The sequence below is a fragment of the Aulonocara sp. 'chitande type north' Nkhata Bay genome, linkage group LG22 (genome assembly GCF_057382095.1).
Source record: "Aulonocara sp. 'chitande type north' Nkhata Bay isolate Kocher_YH1m ecotype deep benthic linkage group LG22, A_spYH_male_GT1.1, whole genome shotgun sequence".
Taxonomy (NCBI): Eukaryota; Metazoa; Chordata; class Actinopteri; order Cichliformes; family Cichlidae; genus Aulonocara; species Aulonocara sp. 'chitande type north' Nkhata Bay.
In genome coordinates this window covers 18,386,732-18,409,198 of record NC_141364.1, presented here as the reverse complement: position 1 = coordinate 18,409,198, position 22,467 = coordinate 18,386,732, and the positions used below count along the sequence as shown (strand labels likewise).

At 42.8% G+C, this 22,467-nt stretch overlaps 1 protein-coding gene across 2 annotated transcripts; it reads right to left on the bottom strand.

The window, feature by feature from the left end:
* Nucleotides 1-869: 869 nt before the first annotated feature.
* Nucleotides 870-22,227, bottom strand: zbtb10 (zinc finger and BTB domain containing 10). Of its 2 annotated transcripts, XM_086279740.1 has the most exons (5): nt 21,304-22,227; nt 12,895-13,924; nt 6,031-6,096; nt 3,382-3,557; nt 870-1,499 (listed from the first exon to the last, which is right to left on the bottom strand). In XM_086279740.1, exons 1-5 carry the CDS (start codon nt 21,970-21,972, stop codon nt 1,218-1,220), a joined length of 2,223 nt encoding a protein of 740 aa, XP_086135866.1. In that variant the 5' UTR covers nt 21,973-22,227; the 3' UTR covers nt 870-1,217. The 2 variants fall into 2 exon arrangements, with proteins under 2 accessions (XP_086135866.1, XP_086135867.1); XM_086279741.1 differs by lacking the exon at nt 6,031-6,096.
* Nucleotides 22,228-22,467: the final 240 nt, after the last annotated feature.

Sequence of the window (22,467 nt, the reverse complement as noted above, 5' to 3'; positions counted from 1 at the left end):
GTAGCACAACAGTGTTTCTATAGTTTAAGCTGATTACATATGCATAACTGAGTCAGTTTAAGCTTTATGATTATAAACATCATATATAGCCTGTAGGTCCAGTATTCTGCAACAAGCATTACAGCACCAAACGTTTCGTCATTTGGCAAAATTCAAGCTTTAAGTGAAATTCAAATGCTTTTGTATTATAATAATAATAATAAAGTGTTACTGTGACGCCGTGATTTGTGTAAAGCTAGCAATAACATTTCCCCTTGTACTTTCTTTTTATTTGTTTTTTTTTTTTTAAATCATCTTCCCCCACCCTGCCCGCTTAACAACAAACCTAACATCGTCTTTCTCTCACTCTCATCTTTTTTTTTTTTCTCTTTTTTTGTTTAAATTCAGTAGTTTTTGTTTCCTGCTTAATCTTGGTGTGCGGTCTGTTTGGCACAATATCACAGCCCTCTTAAATTAATCATAAATATGGCTGTAATACATTAGAGTCGCAAAACAGATTTTTTGGTTCCAAGATTTTGTGCAGGGAAGGAAAAAAACAAACAAACATAAAACACAGAAAAGAATAATATTTAGCGCATATAAGAAAAGAAAAAAAATCTACAGAGCAAGGTAAAATCTTCCTGTGGACAGTAATGCTCTTCTTCTGTGTACTTCTACAACGCACACTCAGACGCAGCAGAGAGCGACGGCTTACTACGGCTCTGCTCGCAGACAAGGAAAGAAACAATAGAACAAAACAAATTATAGAATCTGATAAGACCATAAAGACCTCTCTTCATAAATTAAATAATTAACATTTCTTTGTTTAGATGATTGGCCTAACTCAACTCAAAAACGACTTCACCCTACCAGACTCCCGCCCGCCCGTCCCGAAAACAAAAAACAAAACAGGAAATAAAATACATCACCAAAGACCTGATTCATCACGTTATTCGTCATTAAATCGTTCTCTTGTGGGCGCTGGGCCCAGAGTTGGACACATTTGAGCAATAATAAAATCTGTACATCTTGGAGTTCCCGCAAAGCTTTTCTTTAAAAAAAAAAAAAAAAAAAATCAAACTCTTTGTCATATACTCGCACAATTAAGTAACCTCAAGGTTTGATAGCACTTTGGAGTTGATTGTTTACCAGCTAGATTTCTGTATACATATATATTAAACATCAACTGTTATTCATTTTTGTTTCTCAAGCTTGTTAAAAATGTATTTATTTTTTTTTTAGTCCTCTTCCGGGGCAGCACCAGCGTTGCCCTCGCCCCAATTTGATTGGTCGTTCTCAGCAGGTTCCTCGCCCTCCACTTCTTCCCCTTCCTCCCCGTCAAAGTCTTCGTCCCGAGGAAACTCGATGCCCTCCAGGCCCTCCTGAGTGGCCTGGTGCGAGTCGGCGCAGTCTGCACACACGCCGTAGCGCCGCGAGCCGTGGCGGATACCCACGCTTGCTGCGAGCATGAAGATCTTCTTGCATACCATGCACTTGTATTTTTTGTCCTTCTTGTGAACCTAGAAGGTAGACAGGGTCGATGACATGGAGTAATTCCAGTTAGTTGTTGTGTAAACGATGCGTTCACTGGTAAATCTAATGTGGACTTATGCTACTTTTCTTTAGTTTTAGTCACAATACAAGTATATTAAACATGAGCAAAGTTAATGTTCTCCTTGAGATCACCGTTGTTGCTAGGAGATAACCAAGGTTTCCCATAGGTCACAAGTGCAACATTCGCCTTCGAAGTAAAAGTTGTGGCTTACCACAAAAGTTTCAAAACTTTTACTTTGAAGGTGAATGGTCTCCGTTTCTGGTTTGAGCTGCACTTTTCATGACTCAGTGTCTTTGATGGAGACTAGGCAACTGCAGGAATCTGCCAGCTTGCTGCTAGCTGGACTAAAGCTAGCGCAAGGAGGTTTTCAGTGCAGTGGCATACATCTCAAGCAACCACTTGCCAACTGATTGGGGAAACATTTTTCTCGGCCAGGAGGGCACTGACCCATCTTTAGGCCTTTGGGACTGGTGCCTTAGTGGCTCATTACACTTGCCACATTGGTCATGTTGTTCAGTGACGCCACTACAGCTCTGCGCTGTTTACAAAATCCTCCACATCAGCGCTTGTAGAGGAGGGGGGAAAAAAAGTGTCAAACCTGGAAGCAAAGACTTTACTGCAACATCTCCCTCTGTGTAACCTGCTACTCTGAGCTTCTGTACTGAGGATCATTAAAATGGTAGTAAAAACTGACACGATTGTAAACTTGTGTCTGGTCAGCACCGACCACATCAAAAACACTGAGGTTGTGAAAATGAGGTGAGACGTGCACGCCTGGTGCCTCTAAACTGAGTTTCGGCCACTAATGTTCAATCACTTTTGCTGGACGTGACGACACAACAATGAGGATAATGGGAACTTTGAATGGAGAAAAGCTAAAACAGCTGAGGATCTGCACCCAGGCCAAGTTAAAAAGACTGATTATTTCTGAATTATGAGTCATGCAAAGCTCTTCTATTGGAAGCTATGAATAAAATATGGAGCTGAACCATCCACGTTAAGGAAAGTAATATTCTGGTAATCTCGGAGCTGATGGGAGGCTTCAGACTAATCTAGGTTAGACATTTATACGTTTCCAGTTTCTATGCTACGCTAAGCAGAGGCAAGCAGTAGCTCAAAATCTACTGTGATTAATTGGATGTTAGCAGAATCAATATTCCCATCAGACTTGAAGCAAGAAAGCAAACAGAAGTACACCCTTCAATGTCAAAGTCTTCGTCTCAGCCAGTGATTCTCAAACAGTACCCTGATGAAGGAAAAACAGACCAACACGTTTGCTGATTGTGCCATACTAGCCTTTATTTTACCAGTATTGAACTTGAATCCTTTTTTTTGTTGTTAATGATTGATAAAACCGGGGTGTGGGGTTTGGGCATTTATTTTCCAGCTACTAGGAGTGGCTCACCAGAATAACTGCTTTTACCACTAGTGGAACACAGAAACACTTCCCCTTCTTTTTTCACTACATGGAACTGGGATAATCTTTCTCAGCTGACTAAGGAGTAAAGTAATTATGCTCCATCTTTAACGGGACGATGCCAGGACAATGATTAACTTGGCCTCCTTATCTTTAGATGCAGGAAATGAGGGACGATCCCACAATTCCATTTGTTTCGAATCACTTTGTGTTTGACCCTACAGTCCTCCCACCATTACAAAGTAAGATATGCAGCCAAAACGTTCTACTTCTGCACTCACTCCCTTTGAGCAAAAGCTACCAGACACAAAACACAAGGTGGAGGTGCACTGATGTGAGGGGGCGGCCAAAACGCTGTGGTGTTTGCCAGAAATTGGAGGGCGCACGTCACGTGGTAGCGCGAGAGGATCCAGTGCATATGCAAACTCACCAGGGAATGTCTCTTTACATGCTCACGGCGGGTGAACAGCTTGCCGCAGATGTCGCAGCTGAAAGAGCGCACACCTGAGTGGATGATCAGATGCCTCTTGAGTGTGCGACGGTGCTTGGCGATGTAGTTACAGTGGGGGCACTTGAGCTTATTGAGGGCTAGGTGTGAGGACTCGCCTGCGTAGAGAGAAAAACAGAAAACATGCAGATGCACAGGAAGGTCAGCAGGAGACAACATTTTGCTCAAGGAAAAGAAAGTTGCTTTAAACCAATAATGGTGAGATGGAGCAAGACAATTATCGTAAAAGCTGCATTTCCACCGAATGATGACAGAGGGGTGTGCCAGCAACCAACATCCTGTTTATCAAATCACTGAGTTAAAATGCATTACAAACCACAAACTGTAATGCAGACATAATTTAGGCAAAGCTACGCACACTGCTAAATGTGACAGATTCGCAATCCCTCTCTGTAGCTGCTGACTGGTCTGCAGGTTAACTTTACGACAGAGGTCACGCTATGGCGATGATACAAAGATCTACGTTAGGCATGAATGTAAAGCAGCACCATGGATCTATGGATCTACTGCTTGGCTCATGTAGTTCAGTCGGGGGAGTGGGTGGTGGGGTTTATACAATTACCAGAGCACTGCAATTGAAACGAGGAGGCAAGTGTTAGCGGGCTACTAAATTAATGAGTCTCTTTATTAAATAATAAACTGAATAACGGTATGGTAAGGATAGCTACACGCTAATAACGCTCGTTAGGAGCATTAAGGCAATCTGAATAATCCATAGACACTGATCTGCCTAATGATACAGAACACACGATTAGCAAGCTAAATAAATAAAGCCTGGCTATTTTATCACTCAAGGACAAAGTCTATGTATCAGCATGTTTATTTATTTCTTTATTATTTTTATTTCAGTGTGTAAATCAATAATAATGCAGATGTCCTTGCACCCTCATTTTCTTCATTAACCCTGTGGGTATGTTTACAAGCCAGCGAGGACAGCTGGGTTTGCAAATAAATAGACGATGTATTGATTTTGAAAAGGCTCCAAACGGGCTGTCTCCACTGAGAGTGGGGTAATAGGGCTGATCCTTTTGTTTGAGCCAAGGAGCGCACAACAGAGGAGTCGTCAAGGCAGGTTGCTAAGGGGAGGAGGGGACGATGGTTGATGAGAAGCAGGTCACCTGTGTATTCACTCGGCCTGCGTGTGTTAAACACAGCACAGAAGCACCTCGGGGAAGTGCAACACGCTGTGAATTTAAGCTGCACAGATTTTGTGTAAATTCACAAACTGCCCTAAAAGTGTACATTTAAATAAATGCATTTTAAATGCAGTGATTTTTTTTCTTTTAAGTGAAAGGTCACATTCAGTAAGGTTACATTAAAAAAAAAACAAAAAAAACAATCCCTATCACACCTTTTCAGCTGATGCCACCTGACTAACCTGCCTCTAAATCATTAATCATCTATTTAAAAACAAACAAACAATCAAAGCAAAATCAAAACAGAAGATCCGTCTCAACTTTGGGAGCAATGGGAAAGAATCTAATTTAGAGTGTGCTGTGGATTCAAGTCAATAACACACAGCTCCTATATGGAATCTGGACTCTGATCTAAACTCAGTTTAGAGTCAGACGAAGTTGAAGGGATGAAATGACGGCTTCAAAATGGCTTGACAATCTTTTCCAGTTTAAAGGGAACATTTAGGAAAATGCAAAAAAGTAGTGTATACCCACTGACCTACCATTTCACACCCGCTGTATGAACTATATATACACACACACACTACACACCCTGTCACTTATGACTGTAAGCAGTACTCTCCCCTCCTACATGTATGTGACGATGTCAAGTTATTTTGCATGTGTTAACCGTTCTGTCGACTATTCTGGTTCTCAAGAATATACTGAAATCAATTACAGCTTGTTGTACCGTTGACTGTTCAGTACTGTTGAGTCGGAGCACTGGCCATTTTCATATCCTTTATAAATAGACTGAAAGTAACACATAACCTTGTCTAAATTTGTCTTCCCATCTCACGCCTTGTTGAACACTACCTTTTTTTTTTTTTTTAAATAATAAAAAAAAAAATAGAAAAAAAATTGTGCTCTCTGTGTCATTGTTATACATATACCGTTTTTAAAAAAAAAAAAAAAAGCTTTGGTTATAGCTTTAATTTAGCAGCTTTATAGATATTAACCCAAAGGACCAAATTAAACACCAAACGTTGTTGCTCATTTTTACAGAGAAAGAAGCTACATGAGGACAGTCTTGTTTTCCATATGTCAGTCTAATTTGCTTAAACTTGCCCCAGGCTTTCCACATACTGTGGAAACTCAAGTCCCGATTCGGTAGAGGAACTTTTACCCCTTGGAAAGTGCCTGGACATCAGCTGATTTGAAATTCCAGGAACTTTTGGTGGAAAAGCACCTCACAGAGATCACAGGTCAGCTGCACCTTCTAAAACCAGTTGAACAGGAGTTCCTAAATGAACCCGGTTGTTTGTCTTCTCACTTGTTAAAAGAAAACATGTTAAATAGACTTCCCACACTCATTTGAAATAATGGGCATTGCACAAGAGTCACTAAATTTGCCTAAGCTGGTAATTTAGCAGTAGTCTAGAGTGTGGCATCTTACCATTCTCCCAGGACTCCCCTTGTTGTAAGTCTTGCATGATGCTATACTGGATCTGATTGGCCAGCTCTGGGAAAGGGGGAAGGGACAAGAGAAGGGAAAAAGACAGATGAGAGGTGGTTGAGAGCTGGAGGGTGGGGTGGGGAGTGGGGGCGACGCACACCTCACAATGTCTTGTGTACACAACTAACCACCCCCACATGAAACAATGGAAGTTTCAGTGAACAACATAGGCAAACACAAAGACACAGGCCCCTACTGTATGTAAAGCAGTGTGTTTTCCACCAACCAGCGCAACAAGTTAAGGAGGCTCCAGCAGGAAGGGGGTTAACTGGAGGATGACAGAGTCGAGCCCTCACACGGCTCATCTTACACTCAGCTTTTGTAAGCACTAGTGTGAGCACCTGTGTGTGTGTGTGTGTGTACGTGCACGTCTGGTTCGTAAAGCATCAACGCTTAGAGCCCATTAAAGACACACCCCTTTGTGTGTGTGCGTGAGTGAGTGAGTGAGTGAGTGAGTGAGTGAGTGAGTGAGTGAGTGAGTGAGTGAGTGAGTGAGTGAGAGAGAGAGAGAGAGTGTGTGTCTCCATTCTCCCTGGGTCAATATTTGGAATAGTGAGGACAGCCCCAGTGCATTAGAGTGGATTAGGGAGAGAAGGGACTGCCCCTTGCGGCTTTGCACCTCGCAGGGATTGGGGGTAGGGTGAGCAGTGGTGGGTTGTTTCTATGTGTGGGTGTGTATGGGTGTGCTACAACAGAGACCAGTGTGCATGCAAATACATTTCACCTGCTCTTTGTGCCTTTGCAGCACCCACCCTTTAAACAATCCAACAGTCTTGTTTGGCCAAAGAATTTACTGGCCATGAGTAATGGCTGTGGGCTTGGTGTAGGAAGAACAGGCAGCACCAGCAGAGTAACATAACCTTGAAACACTCTTCACTTTCAATTGCTCTTATCCTATTCAACACCAACCTTCCTTCAACATCAGCCGTCTTTACAACTGAACCACTGCCAAGAATTCATTGCTGCTTTTCTGAGCTTTCACAGCTCATAATTAAATATTTGAATAGTTTGGGACGTTACCTTTAACGCTAAAAAACTGACATATTTCACTAGTCAGCCCAATTTAAAGGCCAGACTAATTATGAAAAACAGGGAAATAATTGACAGTTGTTTGCAACAACGAATAATCTAAAGCACAACAAGAAGAAGACTGATAAAAAGTTACAGTTTTTATTATCCCTTTCAAAAACTGTAACAAACAAAGGCCTCCATTTGTGCTAAAATGTTTCCATCCTTGGAGCGCGACTACACAGATCAAAATGAAGCAAAATGAAAGCCAAGAGCGTGACATCACTGTGGGAAACTGGGACAGCTAGTATTGCTCGATGACTATTCACTCAAAGAGAAATATGCAAGGCAGCTAGTGCGAGAGAGCTGTGTAGTTTAAGCCAGCAGAAGAGTTTTTGTGGTGTGTACTTGTACTAATGACGGAAATGGATCATTCTAGTATTTTCTATCCAAGTATATGTAGATTTAGAAGATCATGTGACACACAAATCAAGACTGAATTACAACAATTGAGCACTGTATTCAGTACATGGCTAATCAAGGCTAGACTGTGGGAAATGCCGTCACCAACCGACCGCTCTGACAAGAAACTTTTTGTCCATAAATGGCGCTGGACAATCGAGGTGAAAAATTGTAATGGTACGGATCTTTCAATCAGACAACAGTGTATCTAAACCAATGCAGAATATCTACCATTGTGGCTGCTGCCTGTGTCTAAAATAACTCACTAGAACCACAATTTGCAAAATGCTGGCTCCAGAGATCTGATGAATTTTTTTTTAGTAATACATTTATAATAAAATGAGGGGGGGAAAAAAAAACACACACACAAAAAACTTGAGGAAGCCAAATCTACTTATATAGAATGAGGACAAAGGTTAATGATCTTCTGCAGAGTGGAGAAGTACACTCAGGGTTTGTTTTTTTTTTTAGCATCGTCACCTCCCAGAGACAGAGGAAAACTCACCAGCTTTGTACCATTTATTAACCACTTTTAAAGATTACACAGTAGTACAAGGTACCACTAAACAGTCAGAAATAACAGGGATATGGAGGTTTCTGTCAAATAATGTCTAACACACTTGTCTTTATGGCTCCCAGAGGTCAGTCTACAGTCGTTTTACCATTAGTACCTACCAGTGTTGGGTAAGTTACTTTAAATGAGTAACTTAGTTACATTACTAGTTACTTCTATCAAAAGTAACTCATTTACTTCAAGTTACTCATTACTTTCAAAGTAACTAGTTACTAGGGAAAGTAACTTTGGTTTTACTCAGAATTCTCTTGTTAATGTGTTGCTTCCGTAACTGGATACCCAGTAAGATTGCCAGTCTTCTAGCTTGCTTACTTGCCACAAGTGCACTGCGCCACCTACCAATAGAAAGGAAAAAATAATGTGCATATTTCCACGAGAGAAATCCCACGCCTGGACCGTCATTGATTGCTGCCATGATTCTAGCCTACGTCACAGCGTCATGTGTGCTTTGTACATCCAACACGAAAACTGCAGTTGTGGTGCTTTCGATTGTACTCAGAACTCGGAAATTCTGCCTTCCGAATAGGAAGATGTAGGTAACACCAGACTGCAGATGAGCTGCCTGGGACAAAAAAATAAATAAATAAATTTTAAAAAAATTAAAAAATTAAAAAAAATAAAATCGGTCCAGGCGTTTTGACTAGAGACCGGCCCGCCATTATAGGAAAAATCATAAAGCCTTTGAATGAAAACAAATGCTATTGTGACAGTGATGTACACCGTTTTGATGGTATATATGCGTCAATCTATCAATCGTTTGTTGTAAGATTCAGATAATTTTTTTTTTAAGAGCTAGATATTTTAAATGAGAATAAGAAAGAAAAGTATTTCTTTGTGCCCCCCTTTCCCTGTTAATGCCCTACCTGGCTCCCTGGCAAAACTTTGCTAGACCCGCCCCTGCACAGTTACCAGCTGTCAGCTACGTTAAAGGAAAAAAAAAAAAAAAAAAAAAAAAAAGGATCCTGGTGTTATTTATCTCTCAGAAACAGTTGATAACTTCCCTTCAACTCATCCATGTCACCTAAAAGGCAAACCTGTTTCTCCATCACCTGTTCAGCTCTGATGATTCAGTAAGGACATCTCCTGGTTTCATCTTCATGCTTCCCTCTCACCACATATCCAAACCGATATCATGATCAGCAGTGTTTATGGCTGTGGTTCCAGCAAACATCAGCTGATACTAGAAAGTAATATTAAATAAATTCTAACAACAGCTGATCAAGCTTAAACGTGCTGCTGTTGTTTAGCGCAACATTTCCTCTTTCTGGCACAAAGTGAGCGATAAACAAACGAGAGAGAAAAGCCGATCAGCTGATCATTGATCAGTTTCATGATTGAAGTAGCAACAGGAGAGTGAGGGAGAGAGAATGAGAGAAGAAGAGACCGCTTTGTGTCTTTTTCATTGTAGCTGAAGTACCGGACAAACTGCATTCCTTTTCACCTCAATACGAAACGCGTAATATTTTCTCTGAATATGAGACGATTCCGTTTTTTGTTTTTTTTTGTTTTTTTAAACGGGATGGTTGGCAACTCTAATAATTAACCTTATGAATAAAATAAAGTTCAACATCAGAAACATCATAGCACCTACCCAGCTGTATAGAAACTCCGTCATGCTAGCTAGTACACTGCACGAAAAAGTCAGCATAACGAAAATAAACTCCACCTAAACTTGGTTTATATCTGACCCGGATAGACTGCAGGTCATAACTTCTTACCTGAAGTTCAGTTCACCTGACACCAGCGGCCGCCTCGGTCCGCCTCGCCCTTTCCCTCATCCACCTGCTGGCCTCCACCACTTGCTAATGCTACTGAATCTGTGGAAGCTCCACGATAGCCACCACACGAAGTAACGAATAACGACCCTATCTAAATCCCAGTAACGATTAACGCGTTCCTGATTTTGGCATAATAACTAGTTACTAGGGGTGGGGGAAAAAAATCGATACTGTGTAGTATCGTGATATTTTGTTTGCTAATAATGTATCGATACAGGGACAGCAGAAATCGATATTTTGTTACAAAAAAAAAAAAAAAAGGTTTTTGTGCTCTGACTTCAGAGCATGTTGATCCTTTTTCTGAGCAAGAATCCTGACATTCCTTCACTGTCCAAATGTGTTTAACTTTTTTTTGGCAGCAATAAACATGACAGTTTACTTATTTTAACTTAATTAAAATAAAACATGTCTTAAATTAAGTTTAAAACTTTTTTATTTTATGTAAAATTATATTTTGTTTTAATTTACTTTCAAATTCTTCAGTTGCTGAAGGGGCTGCATAGTTTTCATATTGCATAGTTCAGAACAGCTATAATTGTACCAGATGGTTGCATTCAGTTAAGTTGGACTAGACTGTAATACAAACCGTTCAGTTTTTCAACAATAAAACTGACTGAAATGAGAGAAAGACTGAGTGCGAGACTTTGATATTAAATAAAATGAATATTGATAAAGTTTACCTTTATGTACAGAATCTGAATATCGCAAAATATTTTAAAAAATTGCAATAATATCGTATCGTGCGTTAAGTATTGTGATAATATCGTATCATGGGATGTATGGTGAGTCCCACCTCTACTAGTTACCGTGCTCGTTACCACAATAATAACGTAGTTACTGTAACGCGTTACTTAATAACGTGTTAGTCCCAACACTGGTACCTACTCAGATCAGCTTGACGGGACTCGAGGCAGTACGACTCATTTTTCACCGCAATTAAGTACCACCTTGCGTGGGGTCGTTATAGCAATGCGGCTGAACATCCTGTGACGTCATTTGTATGTGACACGAACACCACAAAGGTGGACGTTGAGATGACATATTTAGACTTGTTCAAAACAGCTGATGAGATCAGGATTCTTTGCCAAAACTTTTGTAGTTTCAACCTCAGCTCTAATCTTCAGAAGAAGAAAAAACCCTCAGCAACTTAACTTAGTCTGCACTCTGTAGCACTACTCCAAAATGGGAACTAACACTAATACACACACACAAAACAAAAAACCCCCGCTTAGAATACACCAGAACCAGAGAAATACCACAAACGGTACAATTTAACCTTAAATGAACGTTGTATCACATGTTTAGCGCACAAGCGGGGCTACATTTCTTATGACCTAAAAAGAGGTGAAGCGCCCTCCTCTCCAACATCAAACAGCAGCAGCATAATGTGCTGCACATTTTAGCCTTAAATTCTCTAGACACCACCACTCGCAGATATTTCACAAAAGGCCGGCCATTAGTTACAGACGTTCAAGGTTCTTGACTGTAGTAGTTAAAGGGTTTAAGCGTCTGGATGAGGAGGTGGTTATATTTTGGTGAGCCGATCATTATTTACATTGAAAACGCAGCACATACTGCTCGACTAAAAATCTGGTAGTTGAGGTAAATGTACTGTTGGACAGAAAATATAATTTAGGGGTAAACAGCTGCCTTAAAACCTTTTTCATGTGATTGATATCTTACACAAAGCCATAAACATCTCTTTATTTGGAAAAAAGCTGTATATACTGAACAGAGACATGGAGCACACATGTTAAAAACTAACAGCTTTAAGTGAACTCTCTCTAGGCCAACACCCAGCATCGCTACACGTACATTTTAAAAGAGGCCTTGGAGGCACAAAGAGCATTCAAGTGCATTTAGGGAGGTCTGCGGGAAGAAATACTTCCCCTGCTTTCTTCATTATCCCGCATCAGGGAGGGCTTCTGTCTCTCTCACACCACACGTACATAAAATGTAGTTCTCTACTTCTTCTACACACAGTCTTCACATCCTCTTCCCCCTATCCATACCACTCCACTTAATATGTGATATCATTATGGTTAGATGGAGAGCCATGCTTAATGGCAACAAGAGATGGAGAAGGCTGGATCTAAGAAGAGATTACTAAGAGTGCTACAACGTATGCGGACTGGATAGGGTGGATGAAGGAACAGACAGAGTACAAATGTAACCAGTGTTGAACAGAAGAGAAAAAGACTGAAAGGACAGAAGAGTTCAAGAAATGGAATACATGAAAGTCTCTTACAGAAACAAAAACGACCTCAGCGTTAGAAGGACAGACCTGGCAACATTAACATATCTAGATCTCTCATCTCTTAACTTTTGAGCCCAACGGTCTGGAGTATTTGGTGAAGCCCGAGTCCAGGATTGGCTTAATTATTGACCATTCATGGCAGGTTAGATGCTTGAAAAGCACAGATTGGACTGCTTTGGGTTCAATCTGTGCTTTTATTGGGTTAGCAAGTAGGAAAAGTTTGTTACTTGATGATAAAGCCAACTGAATGTTGCTTTTGAACCACTCATGTTTCAGGGCTCTACTCAGTAATCTTCACTATATTTTTTAAAACCTTTTTGGCCGACAAATGTGCAGCTACAGACTCCTTTCAAGGTTGGAATTACTTCTAAAGCACAGTGCGTTATTCTGCATTTGGACAAAAAAAGGGTTCGTTTACATTATTCACTTTAAATACAAGGTTTTAATGTGTCATGTGACTACCAAGAGTGCAGAGATGCTTTACAGCGGAGGACAAGAGCTCGGTCTGAGGCTCCACTGTGTGTTGTAGGAGTTTCTGACTGAAGGAGTTTGTCAGGCATGATGGGGGGGAGGGGTAAAGGAAGAATATAAACACTTACACAAGAAACAAAATTTCTTATGCTAATTACTACTTAGCATTAGCTATAAAGGACAATCCACATATTCTCACATCTCATAGCAAGACTGTTGTAAAGTTGAAAAGGCGTGTTAAATGTGTGTCTTACCAGCATTTTCGGAGAGCGAGGAGAAGTCCTCTCTGGGGTAGGAGGCTGAAGGCTGGATGAGCATCCCCTCATCAAATCCCTCTTCAGGCTCTGGTGGGAAATTGTAGACAAACCGCCGTGTTGTAGCTTGTTTTTTCCTCCGTCCACTTCCAGCTGCAGCATCTGGTGCCTCTCGCTTTATTGCTGCGGGTGATGCGGCCGTGCCGCCTGTGGCTGGCTCGTTCCAGACGAAGACCCGCGTCTGGCCACTCGTCGCCCGCATTTCATTGGTCTCTGCTGAATCAGATGAGTTGTCGTGGTGGGTCCAGCTACCAGAGGCTCCGGGGGTTACCAGGGCACAGCCCTCACCCCCGACCACTGTCACCTCTATATCACTCGTCTCCTCTTTCACGCGGCCATTTTCGTCATCTTCTTCCATTGCCTCCTTCCCTTGATTGCTGCTGGCCTTGATTGATAGCTTTGACAGGATGCTTGTCGCCCAGAAGTTACTTGGCTTACGGTCTAGCCCCCTTTGCCCCTCTTTGGCCACCATCTGCCTCTTGTTGTAGTCCACCACCACGGAATCGGGAGCTTCTTGCTTGATGCTGATGTTCAGAGCATCCTTTATAAAAGCCCTACAAGAATGTACAACCTCTGTCATCTGGAGGTAACTAGCAACTGACATCACCTCAATGGCATTTTGGCTTGTGAGCAGCAGATTCCCAGAGTAGAGAAAGTCGAGGATGACCGAGAAGCCCTGCACAGCAGCAACATCTAGGTGTGTGACCGTGGTCTGGTCCTGGGTCTCGCTCTTGGTCAGACAGTAGAGGGTTTTGAAGTAGCGGCTGCCTGCGACCAGGATATTTTTGTGCGCGCGGAACACCTGGCCCGAGACGACAATGTTGACGTCACAGAGGATGCCACTTTTGCGTTGCTTGTCCAGCTCTTGTAGAAGCTGGTAACAGTAGGAGTTCTCGTTGGTCTTGTTGCGGTAGTCTTCCTCTGTGCAGTTAGTGGAGGGGCTGGTGTTGTCCGAGGGCCTCAGTGTCTCCTTTTAAGCAAGAAGGAAGAAGAAAAAAAAAAAAGTATTTTAAAAAACTGTGTGTGCCCACACAAGTAATTTGCAAGCGCAAGCATAAATGCAATCGTACACAAATGTTTTCCCTTCCTGTAAGTCCTGTCTTTACAAAAAACAAATACACCCACTGGGTTCCCAACGACACTGTTGCACCTGTCCTGGGGGTGAAACTGGTTTGACAGGCTGCTGTTAACGGGGAGGTGGGAATGACGGAAGGCAAGGTCCAGTACTTTAAGGCTAGGTAACACACTAATGTCAATGTGTTTTCTAAACCAAATTCCACAGCTGCAAATGTAAACATAAAACACAACCACATATTAATAAACACGAGAAATGACTGTATTCAACCATCACAAACAAAAGTAACACATCTTATTCTATGTACCAATAGAATGCCTGCAAAAACCTGAACATGACGCCATATTTGAGCACGATGGCATGTTTGTTCAGCTAAAGCAAGCGTTACAAAAACTTAACACGTTTCTGAGGTAAGCATTAGTGACCAATCAGGCACAGATCAAGTCAAATATCTGACTGATTCAACTCCTGCCAGATGTTGTGTTCCAAGTAAGCGGAAAACTCAAGGACTGAATGAAAGTGCAAATAGAGAATACAGTTCCTTGAATGGCCACTAAAGACTGGCTCAGTGAGAGAGACACACGTTAAATGCCTGTATTAAAATGTTGACATGTATGGAATGAATTTTCTTTTTAATAACTTGAATAATTTCATATTGATAAGGCTTAAAACCATGGTTATAGTCGCCATGACTCCCAGGTGTTAACAATACACCTCCTGAAGTTCCCCTCCTTAGGGTACGTCCCCACTAGCTAGCCCTGATAGATCTTAGTGTGGACAGGAGGTCAAAGCGGAGAGAAAACTGGACGTAGCCTCAGTCTTTTCTCCTTTTGGAGATTCTCAATGCAGTCATTTCAAGAATTAACATGACTTACTTAACAAGTGTGTCTCAGTTTTGGTAAGCAAGATTCTACCCTTCTGTTGTAGGAGATGTGTCTCTGCAATGAACCTACACAATCTTTGAAATCAGCTTGCTAACTGTAGCATTAGCTGATAACTTATCAGTCCACCCTTTCACCTAAACACGGTCACTCCCGGCCTCAGAAAGAAAAAAAGATGGCGATGGCTATAAAAGAAAAAAGAAAAGTAGAGCCTTCAAAATGCAGAATCTACAAACCGATGGGTGAGATCACTGCTGCTACATTAGTCTTTTAGATACAGACCGTGGTTTCAAAAAGGGAAGAAAACAAACACATAACATTAACACTACACAGAATGAAACAAATGGACTTTCAGTGACCCCTATATACACTCGCATGGATAAGAATAATTCTGGATTAAGACCTCTATCCATTTGTATGTCCTGATAACACAGTTTGAGGCACCATTAAGAAACTAGCCATAACTGTGCTAGGAGCATTTTTGAAATGTCTCAATGTCTTGAGTTTGTTTTATTTTTTTCTCCCCCTTCATTAAAACATGTTTTCTTTCCATTTATATTCTTTAGTTAGTTTCTACTACAGATTCACAGGATTCAACGTTTTGCACATATTCTGTTTCTAAACAACTAAATTCTGTCACTTGATGAACAGGAAATAGGCCATAAATAGACCAGGAGGCCTGAGAAGTATCCAAAACAAGCATGGGAGGGGTACAGGCAAAGGCATCAAACCCCACTCACCTGGAAAGAGTTGAAGGGCAAAGAGCCCGACTAACACAGAGCAGGAGAAAGAGGTGTGTATAGAGATGTGCATGCATATGCTTAATGCAAACATCACATAACACACAGTCTGGGGTGAAGTAAATGCATATATACTCACAGACAAAATACAATGCGCCCCCCTCCCCCCAAAAAAGTATGTATGTATGTATGTATACACACAAAATCATAAACCCAGAACATGTATGTCAGTTTTCCCACATGATGTACACAAGCAGGGCATATATCTCTGGCTCATTTTAGAATTGCAGAGCAGATGTCCTAATCCAGAATAATTCACATTGCTCAAGCCCTGCATTTTTGCCCCCACCCATCACCATCTCGCCGGCGCGCGTGCACATCCACACACAAACACTGCCTACACGTACAGCTGGGGTTTCAGCTCGAGTAATTCAGATTAAATCCATTTCTCTGAGGTCCCCACCCAGCCCCCACCCACCACCCCTACTCGCTCTACACTGCAGCTCTTGTCCAGGGCAGCCTGGTCACAGTATAGGGGAGCTTATCATCCTCTGCCACAGCTGGAGGGAGAGAGATGGGATGGAATAAAACGAAAGGCAGAATGAGGGAGAGATAGGAGGGGTTGACTTTGCAGACCACATAAATAAATAGAGGATGCACAGATAGAGCACATTAGGAGACAAGAAAGCTGCACTGCACCATCCTGGTGGGGAAAAAAAAAAAGCAAAAACGTAGAAACAGAACTGACAGAAATATATGAAAAGAAGCTGAGAATGTGCTGATAACACACACTCCAAGAAAATGAATAAAAGGCTGAGCTTGAGAGAGCAGTGAGAGACAGGGCGGAGGAGAAAATGTCGAGCAGAGGGGGACAGAAAGCGAGCGTGATAGAGAAGGAGTTGGGTCACCCCATTTTAGCCTTCACAATAGCTCGTGTTCTCCCCTAGGCTTATTGTCCACTCACTGTGGGCCTTTGTGAAAAGGCTCGGCACTCACTCTCTTATTACACAGCAGCTCCCACTTGCAAGCATAGAAAGGAGCCATGGTGCATGTGGGTGAGGCTAAGAGGATGAGGAGAGAGGGAGAGAAATTATTCCATGATATACACATCAAAGCCTGTGGAGGGGCACGGTTATCATGTTGAGTACTATGGGTGGGGTGGGGGTTAATATAGCGTTGTGGTGACAGGCAGGAGAGCGATCGCAACAAGGGGAGTCGGATATGCTTTCAACTTAGGTTGTCAACACTCATGCTTGTTTGTTTTTGCCCAGAGTTTTCAATTTTCCACCTAACAGCATGAAATAAAATAACCTTAATGACAACTTCAGGGCTCAACAGACTCAGAAAATAAATAAATAAAAACAAATACATCTCAAATACCACAAATAAACCAACACCCACAAACTTGCAGACTGCTTATCATTTGCAGCAACTAACCATCCCGCTCCCAAACACCCTGACTCCTCTCAGCTTTTATCCGGGCTAAGTTGCTCCATACTGGCTTCATGAGCAGCATCATTCTTTCTCCAGATGTGCCATGTGTGAGATGGGAGCTTAAGAGAACCAGCAGATCAACCCTGCACAGCAGATGCTGGAGGCAAAACCAGCTTGAGCCAAAAGAGAATGTGGGGACAATATCAGCCTCCCCCAGTCATGACGTGGCTGGGTTTTTATTTGAGCCAGAGATGCCAGGGGTGGAAGAATAAAAGGCAGAAAGAGAGCACAGCATCCAAGAGGGTGCTTTGATCTAGGTCAAACATGAATGCTTCAAAATCTTACAGTGAAAAGCCAATAACTGCTGATTTACAGGTGGATTAAACAAACCAAGATGGTCATAAACCCGAGCCTTGATGCTCTGACTGCTTGTAGAAAAGAATACTTCAACAAACTCAACCACAAACCCAAACAAACCACAACGCCCCCAAGGCCAGCAGATCCATGGCAAACACTCAGACACACCTCCAACAGATCATGTCATACAACAAGGTCCCCTTGAAACATAATAACCCACTGGAGCCAGTTTTTGTTTACCTTTTATGCACACATGTTTGCCTCCGTCCCCTCACTTATACCCCACCACCCTCCATCTATCCAGTCCCATGACCAGCCCAACCCCGAGGCCATCTCCACCAGTCTTTCACTAACTCCCTCCATCTAGTGTATCCTTCACTCAGCCCCCCCTTTCCTCACCCAACCCGTCTGTCCCCAGATGCTAGAACAATACTGCAGTGTGCATTTGGCCCAAGGTGTGGGAGGGCTGCACTAAGCGAGTCCCTGCCTCCCAACAATGCTAAAGAGCCGGGGGTGTCACTGACAGACTCAACGAGAAGAATTCTCCCTCCGGCTCCTCCCCACCCATTCCCCTGACCTGCGTCCCCCAATAAACACCCCCCTCCCGCGTATCCACCCCGGTCTATCTGCTAGGCACCAGGCTGGCAATAGGCTGGACCCCTTATCCCTTGTGGGAACACTCAATCACAATGAATATGGTGTTTGTCTAGGGCTACAACAAGAATTAAAATCTGAATTTTTCAGGCCAATATTAATGTCATCATTTCTCAGAGACTTTGGGAAAAAAGCATTTCCTTCAGCTTTAATTGCAATTCAACAGAAATTAAACAAATAATGAAAAGAGAAAGAAATACGACCCGAACTAAACGTGTCCCGGCCTGCAGGAAGGGAAAGTGGGCTTTTAGGGAGCAACAAAGCTAAAAGAAAGTGTGTGCGGTTGAAACACAAGAACAAGAGAGACACTGTCAAATAATCATTTTATCTCCGCTCTTTATCTTATTTCAATAATCGTTAGAAGCCAAAATTATAACTGAAATTAAAGTTTGATTAATGATGCAGCCCTATGTTTGTCTCTACTAAAATGACAGGATGAAAATTACATATAAAAAAGAAGCCTAAACATATCTTAATTTCCCTTTTGGAGAATTAAGTGTAGTGATATCATCTTACACCCTCATTTAGACCAACACAGTAGTGTTTGTTTGGCCATCAAATCAAATGGGTCAACATACATCATCTGACCTGACTACAGCCGTATCCTGAGCTGGTTCGGGCACATATCGCTGATCTCTGGTGAACAGGCGAGATGGGGATTAAATTTGTCATTTATACTCAACAACAACAAAAAAAAACAAACAACGAAAACAAGGAAGTAAATGAGGGGTAAGAGAGAATGGCTGTCAAAAACTTGGTGTGACAAATGACAATTACACATCTCTCTGTGTCATCATGTTAAGAGGAATACCAGCCACATAGTCTCTGCACACAACCATGACAAGGAACTTTCTCTATCACTCTGTAACATCTAGAGTGGGTTTAACACACCCTCAGCCGCCCTCCTTTAAATACGTATTAAAAGAAGTGTATGGACTGCCCATTTTTCACCATAAAAAATAAAACTTTTCTGAGAATTTAATTTAATTAAAATGGTCGTACATATGTGACTTCATATCTAATCTCAGAAAACCTTGTCTCCTTTTGCCTCCGTTTACCCTTTTTTTCCCCCTCTAGTGAGCACGGGGAACAATCTGACCATAAGACAGCATCTAGAGAATTAAGGACAACGGCCCCCTTCTCCAAGGATACCCACATTTAACACAGCTGCCCTGGTGTGCTACAGATAATTGAATTAGGTTTAACAAATGCAGCAGAGGCCTGACTAACATCAGGAATGGGTGAATAGAACAAGACGTTGCCTCATAACACCGTAGTTCCCCTTTAATGTACTGCTTCATAATGCTGTCTCGCTTACACTGCTGCCTATTATTTCAGCAGTACTGTGTTTGCTGTTTTGTTTACTTTAAAAAGGCAGACCAAGTTGAGGAAGCATAAAAACAAAAGATAAATAGTTCAGAAAAAAAGAAAGAAGGCTTTAAGCTTTAATTCAATCTTTATCTACTCAGCTATAACCATTTATGAGGAAATGGCCTGAAAAACCTCTCAAGACAGCGTCTGGGGTCCTTGTTGCTAGGGAAAAGCCTCACCAAGCCCCTAATCCACTCCTAGTGCTCTCCTTACCAATTAGAGATGTGTACAAGTTAGTGGATCACTTTAAGTCATTCTGATTAGTGATTGCGTGTACAAAGGAAGGAACTAAATGTAGTAGTACAATCCTCTTCACTCACAAATCACAGACAAATAGCACCCCGCTCTTAATTCTCGTGACAGCCCAAGCCATTCTCTGAATATGAGGTAGGATGTGGCAATTTAAAAAGGAACTGAGCTCCCCCCCTACTGTAGGACTAATAAGAAAAATGTCCTTTGACACCGAACTGTACAGACAAATCTGCCCTCCCTGTTTTTATGAGGTCACTAAAAGAGTATTGTAGAAGTGTTGCTTAAACTGTAATAAAAAATGACGAAGCAATAAAAACATCTCATGGACATCAATAAAGGCAGTTCACATGCAATAAGACGTGAGTGTTTTGAATTTTTAAAAAAAAAGGCATTCAAGAAACTGATACCCAATTATACCTACATCGAGCTTTAGCTAACTACACACTCTTTAAGTGCCTATTAAATAAAGTGGAGTCATTTCCTGTAAGTATGACCCGTGGTTTCAGTCGTCTGCAAACAGGATAAGCCTTTAATCATAAGATATGCCCCAAAGTTATAGCCAGAGCCCAATAATCCAGAAATATGGATGACAGGCTCAGGTGATGCTGTGTCATCCTATTACTGACATCTATTTTCACTCTTTCAAACCTTTTCAAACGCTGCCTCTGGGCAAGCAAGATGTCACGCTCAGGGCAACCTGATTTACTCTCCCCTCCTTGTCCAGCACTGCAAGTGACACCATCTATGGATTTTGGGGGGTCATTCTCGCACAATGCCTCTAATTTAGCTCCCTAAAGGGAGGCGGAGGTGGAGGAGCAAGAAATGCGCCAGAGGTCACCCGGGACAGAGAGGCAGCAGAGCTGCATGAGAGGCGGGGGGTTGGGTAAGGGGTGCGGTTCCCCGAAGGCTGCCAGGGTCGAGCCCTTGCCATTGTGCGACCTCTAGCAAGCTAGCGATCAAGACTACTGCTGGTGAAAGGACTAGCTGCGATGTACAGTGAACATCTAAAAGTGCTCCACAACACCTTCACTGTCCGATATGTATCCCTTCATTTTCGGCAGTTATCGGTGATTAGCAGTTAATTGTGACATGCAATTAGTCACTTGACAACAAACAGCCTCCGGAGCGATATTAGCTAGCAGGTGTCAAACTGGAGCAGGTCTTTAACTTGCCCGGTGAGTGGGCACACAACAGTAACTTGCATAGTACAATATATTTTGAAGTGATTTTGTTTTTCCACTCTGTCACCCCTTAGCTTCGGTACAGGGGCTTTCCAATGCGGCCACTGGTCACCTACCTCCGGCTAAACAGTAAAGCCGCGGGCGGCTTGTGAAGCTAGGCTAGACATTAGCTGTGGTCGTTAGCGCACACCGATGCTAACTATTTAGCCGGGAGAAGGGATTGTGAAGCTTAGGTAAAAGCTCATTTTCCTGCCAGGCTGCGCTTTACAATTTGAAGTAACTTCTATTATGTGTGACAGAAAAGGGAAACAGGTAATGACATTAAGGTATACCGACGGTGTGACAGGTATTTCACGTTACGTAGTTAACTAAACGAAAGCGTCGTGGAGTTGGGCTAACGTTACCTGTTTGGTGGGATCGTTTCTCCCGTGCTCAGAAGACAGGTGATGTCTCAGCAGCAAGGCCCGCTTGTAGTTGCGACTGCCTTTGACGAGCTCGTCGCTGTTTTTAGTGGCAATGTTGTGACACCAGGAGCACGACATGAGTCCAGTCTCCTGGCAAAATTTGAGCCATGGAAATTCTTGCAACCACGAAGCGTGGAAAAGCGAGTGTTTCTGAAGCAGCGTCTGCGGTCTCATCTCTACCCCAGATTTCCTGGATCCCGTCTCGCCTCCCCTGGCAGTCTCCTGGCCGTCAGCGCTGTTGCTGTGACCGTTCCCCGCAACCCAGTTTTTCCCGTCCCCGGACCCGTCCTCCGCTTCCACCGAGTCGACACGATCGTCGCCCTCCGCAGCTGCCCGACTGCCCCCTTCCGGGTCCTCTTCTTCCTCCGCCTCGGGTTCCGTGCTATCGCTGACAGATCCAGCGCCCTCCACTCTCTTCTGCGATGGTCCTTTCGCCCCCAGATCCCTGTCCTCCTCTTGATCCGGCCTGTTCCCGTTAAAATGTCGATCTTGACAGGCCGGGGCCTCCCAGCTGTTACAGTTCCCCCCACCGATACCGCTGGAACCCGTTAACCCAGCTAATCCACCTCCTCGGAAAGCCAGCGACCTGCGGTTTCTCTCACCGGACATTTTTTTTCTTAATATATGTTAGAATCTTCACTTTCTCAACAGTATTCCCCCTCCTCCGATTAAAATGCTGTGTTTATAACCGATGTGTTTTCCGAAAGAGATGGACCGTCGTCGTTTCTGCGCTCCGCTCGGCCCTCCCGGTGAGAGTATGTAGGTTATGCGGAAATAAATAAAGGTTTTAAACGCATAATGAATTTCAGGGTTCTCGCTGCGTCCGCGCAGGCCCCGCAGAGGTCGAATGGCAACGACTTTCCTCCCCACAATGCACCTCGACCAGAGGGGGCGGGGGGGGGGAACGCGTTGGTGGTAGTGGTGGTGGGGGGTGGCTTTTTAAAGGAAGATGACGGGGGGGGGGTGTAGATCAGCATGGGGTCTTTTGTGCTTTAAAAAAAAGCACCCATTTTCCGCATGCTTTTCATCTGATATCTGTTTGTTTTATTAGACCGCAAATGTCAAATCACATTCCTCACGGCGGGGTGTCCCAACATTCACGAA

Coding starts and splice junctions, on each gene's coding strand:
- zbtb10 (XM_086279740.1), bottom strand. CDS start 21,972: ATGTCCGGTGAGAGAAACCGCAGGTCGCTGGCTTTCCGAGGAGGTGGA. Junction 13,925..21,303: donor GAAACGATCCCACCAAACAG/GTAACGTTAGCC, acceptor CTTGCTTAAAAG/GAGACACTGAGGCCCTCGGA. Junction 1,500..3,381: donor ATGTAAAGAGACATTCCCTG/GTGAGTTTGCAT, acceptor TCTACCTTCTAG/GTTCACAAGAAGGACAAAAA.